This window comes from Lonchura striata, chromosome 30 (genome assembly GCF_046129695.1).
Source record: "Lonchura striata isolate bLonStr1 chromosome 30, bLonStr1.mat, whole genome shotgun sequence".
Classification (NCBI taxonomy): Eukaryota; Metazoa; Chordata; class Aves; order Passeriformes; family Estrildidae; genus Lonchura; species Lonchura striata.
This window is the reverse complement of record NC_134632.1, coordinates 1,367,748-1,371,829: the sequence shown is the minus strand read 5'-3', so window position 1 is coordinate 1,371,829 and position 4,082 is coordinate 1,367,748. Positions and strand designations below refer to the sequence as shown.

The 4,082-nt window shown below is 66.0% G+C and overlaps 1 protein-coding gene across 1 annotated transcript; it reads right to left on the bottom strand.

The window, feature by feature from the left end:
- Positions 1-220: 220 nt before the first annotated feature.
- On the bottom strand, positions 221-3,335 carry RBM15 (RNA binding motif protein 15). The gene has a single exon (XM_077789052.1). It carries the CDS (start codon positions 3,333-3,335, stop codon positions 513-515), a length of 2,823 nt encoding a protein of 940 aa, XP_077645178.1. The 3' UTR covers positions 221-512.
- Between the last annotated feature and the right edge of the window lie 747 nt (positions 3,336-4,082).

Genomic DNA, 4,082 nt, shown 5'->3' with positions numbered 1-4,082 from the left:
GGAATTTCAAGGACTCAAGAGAGGAGGTGACACCAAGTCTGTTATTAAAGTATGGATTTCCATTTCCACTGAGTGCTTTAAATCTGGTCTGTTCGGTTTGGAGCTCTCTCGAGGACGAGCTCTTGGGACTTGCTTTAAAATACATGAAATGAAAAAAGGACATGAATCTAAATTAAGAAGACAGGAGTTTTTCTTTCCCCCCCTCCCCCCCCACCCCAGTTTTTATTATTTTTCTATTTTCTGTAAATCAAAGCAGGCTGAGCCTCCCTGCTGTCCCCACTGATAGGAAATTCTCAAAATATCCTATTCACACTACTCCTAACCAACCTCTCTGGCTTCTATCTTTATAGAAAAATGTAGTAACAGAAAATCGGCCCGGGAGAGTCACCTACAAACAAAGATCTATTTAAAATAACGACAGGGCTGGCTAAGGCTGTATCCCATAGCACCTGGCACACGCTGGAGGGGCTGCATGGAGGAGTAGGCAGGGTTGGGAACAGAACACGAGGGCCTTAGGACGCCCCACGGACAATGATCATGACCAGATAGTCGTCCTCTGATTTGGCCAGCGCCTTGGCCGTGGAGTCCAGGAACTGCTGGGAGAAGTCGCAGGGCGGAAAGGCGTGCAGGACCCCGCTGTTCTCCTTGTCTTTGTTCCCCCCCACAGGGAGGCTGATCACCCCAGCAGCCTGCTTTTGCTTTAGGTAGGACACCAGATTCCTGAGCGGCCTCTGCGTGGAGGTGGTGGCGGCCTCGGCGGCTCCGGCTGCGGAGCGGTTGTCTGAGGCGCCGGGCACGGCCAGAAGGATGGCGTATCCATTGGGACCCGCCACCTTGATGCGCCGGTTGACCTCGTCCAACTTGGGCTGGTCCAGACGGAGACGTTGGGTGATCTTGAGCTGAGCCACTTTCCCCCCAGTCGCTCCCTCCACGAGGAGGCTGCTGGCGACTCCGAGGTCCCCCTGGAGCAGGTGCATGTTGGACGGGAAGTTGCTGTTCTTCAGCAGGAGCATCCCCTGCCAAGCCAGGCACAGTTTGGGCGCTGCCCCAGCCTGCGCTGCTCCATCCTGCTGCTGTTTTTGGGGAGGAGGTTTGAGCCGGGAGCCTCCGCCACCTCCATCCGCCGCCCGCTCGTCCTTTTTGGCCGGACTTTTGCACTCCTGGGCGGCAGCGGCGGCGCGGTGCTTGCGCTCCCGCTCTGCGGAGTTCTTGCGGTCGCGCTTTTCGTTCTGCCCCCGCTCCAGGCTGCCCCGGCGGGACTCCCGGATGGGGGAAGGTCGCTCCAAGAGGAGCAAGCGGGACGAGCGCTCAGGGTCACTACTGTAACGCTCCCGGCCTCCCAGGAGCTCGGGGCTGCGGTCCGGGGGAGAGGTTGTGGCCAAGCAGTGGCGCTTTCGGGAGGAAGAGGAGCGCTCGCTGTCAGGGGAACGGTCCAAGTGCCGGCCTCCATCCTCCGCCAGCCTCCGTTTCCTAGGCTGATCCCTACTGCTACTGCCCAGCTCCCTCTCCCCGCGGTCCCGCTCCAAGGACCACCCATCCCGGCGGCGCTCCAGGCTTTCCAGTGGGTCATAGGCAGCTGCCCGATTACTCCGATCCCGCACAGGGGGCGGCGGGGGCACCCACTCTGTCTCAGGATAAAGGTCTCTGTCACGGTCTCTATAGAGCAACGGTGGCGTCCTGTCCCGGGCCCCCCGGAGAGGGTCAGGGGGGGCTCCCCGGTGAGCCCCAAAAGCAGCCGCCTCCGCCACAAGCTCGTAATGAGCCGGGGGCGGCAAGGGCAGGGGCTGCAGGTAGGGCTGCTGGTACCGATGCTCTGTGTCGGCAAAGTCTACGCGGAGCCGGCGATCCGGCCCCCCCAGGGGAAAGCCCCGCATGTGGGTGCAGGCTGCCTGCGCCGCGTCCAGGCTCTCGTACTGGATATAGGCCCAGGAATCCCCTTTGCGGTAATCGATCGTGCGGATGGTGCCAAACCGATCAAACTCCCTGGCCAGGGCAGCCAGGGGCACCCAGGGCCCGAGGCCGCCCACCCAGAGCCGGGTGGTCGGGGTGGCTTTCCCGTACCCGATCTTGATGGGGTTGCGCAGCAGCACCTTCCCCGACATGGCCAACTTGGCCCGGTGCGCCATGTCCAGATTCTCAAACTTAAGAAACCCATAGGTGCTGGTCTGCCCACGCCCCGGCCTCTTGATGTCCACCTCAGTGATGACCCCGAAACGGTCGAACGCTCGCCGCAGGTCCGACTCGCTCACGGTGATGTCCAGGTTGCCCAGGAACAGCGTGCGGTTGGCTCTCTGGTCATCCTCGGGGCTGATCTCCTCCTCGGCGGCCGCTCCGGCACCTCCTCCTCCTCCTCCGCGGAATCCCCCGGCTGCCGCCACGCCGGCCACGCGCTCCAGCCCGTAGGCCGGCCGCACCCGCGCCTCGTAGAAGCCGCCGTAGTCCCGCTCCCTCTCCAGCTCCCTCGGCAGCGGCGGCGGCGGCAGCCGGCCCAGGGCGAGCTGCTGCAGCCGGTAGTCCCGGTAGCCCAAAGCTCCTCCGCTGCCCGCGGGGGACAGCGCCCGCTGCGCGGCCCCGGCCGGCGGGTGCCGCACGGCGGCCGCCACCGCCCCGACCGCCGCCGCGCCGTAGGGAGACTCCTTGTCCAGCAGCGCCGGGGAGCGGCTGCTGCGCCGGCGGCCGCTGCCTCCGCCGACATAGACGGCCTCGATCTTCAGCGGGCGGTCGTAGAGCACGAGGCGGCCGCGGGCGTGCTTGGCGGCGCGCGCGTCCTCGGGCCGCCGGAAGTTGACGAAGGCCACGCGCTCGTCGGCGGCGCCGGCGCCGGGTGGGAGCCGGCTGATCTTGACGCTCACGTCGCCGAAGCGCTTGAACTCGTGGAACAGCCCGTCCTCCACCGCCTCGTCGCTCAGCGCCGAGCCCAGCTCGCTGATCTTCAGCGTCTTGTACTCGCCGCCGCCCGGCTCCGACGAGGAGGAGGAGGAGGAGGCGGCGGCGGCCGCTCGCGATTCGCCGCCGCGGCTGCTGCTGCTTCGCGACGCCTCCGCGGTTTTACCGCTGTAGCCGTGCCGGCCCCCGCCGCCCGCGGCCGCCGCCGAACCGGTCTCGTACTCGCGGCTGCCGGCGCGGCCGCCCTTGTCCGCGTGGGCGCCGCGCCGGCCGCTCCCGCTGTTGCTCTCGCCGGACGCCGCCGCCGCTTTCCCGCCGTTGGAGCCGCCGCCTCCGCCGGACGAGCCGCTCGGCTTCTTGCTGCCGCGCGAGGAGGAGGAGGAGGACGCCGAGTCCTCGCCGCCCCGGGAGCGCTTGGCCTTGGCGGGCGAGCGCTCCTTGCCCTTCATGGCGGCGGCGGCCGCGCTCCCGCCGGGCCTCCCCGACCGCCCCGCTCACGCACCCGCCGCCATCTTGGAGCCGCGCCGGCACCGCGCGCCGCCCTCCCCGCGCCCATTGGCTGCCCAGGGCGGTGCCCTCGCCCATTGGCCGCCGCTGCGGGGGTGCTCCGCCCACCTCCTGGCGCTGCGCGTTCCCATTGGTCCGCCGCGCTGTCGGTCTGCCAGCCAGCCCCGTGCTCCCGCGGGGGGGGCGGGAATTGCCGCCGTCGCGCGCCTCCCAGCCCCGCTCGCTCATTGGGCAGTTAGAAAGGGCGCGGCGATCTCATTGGATGGTGCTACCTGTCAATCGTGGCTGTTCAACCATGGGAGGATTTTCGCTGCCCATTGAACAATGGGCCGAACTTAGCTCTGCCTGCTGATTGGCTCTCCTGGCCGCCAGTTACAATAATCGTTCTGCGGCCCCGCCTCGCCCTGTGCCATTGGCTCTCCCGCTTAGATGCGAGTTCCCATCGCACCCCTCAAACTCTCGCGAGTTGCTCTGCCCCCGCCCCCTTTCCTCATTGGTCACTTAGCAACCCATCGCACTGATGTGATTGGCTGATCCATACGCCGCTCATGAAGGAGCGCGCCCCGCTCCCGCAACTCTGTTTCTGGTTTCTCATTGGGCGAGAAAACGTCCCCTGGCGTCTGATTGGGCGCAGACAGGCAGAGTGCTGATTGGCTAAGGCAAAAATCACTCAGGCTTGTTCTGGCTCC

Coding starts and splice junctions, on each gene's coding strand:
- RBM15 (XM_077789052.1), bottom strand. CDS start 3,335: ATGAAGGGCAAGGAGCGCTCGCCCGCCAAGGCCAAGCGCTCCCGGGGC.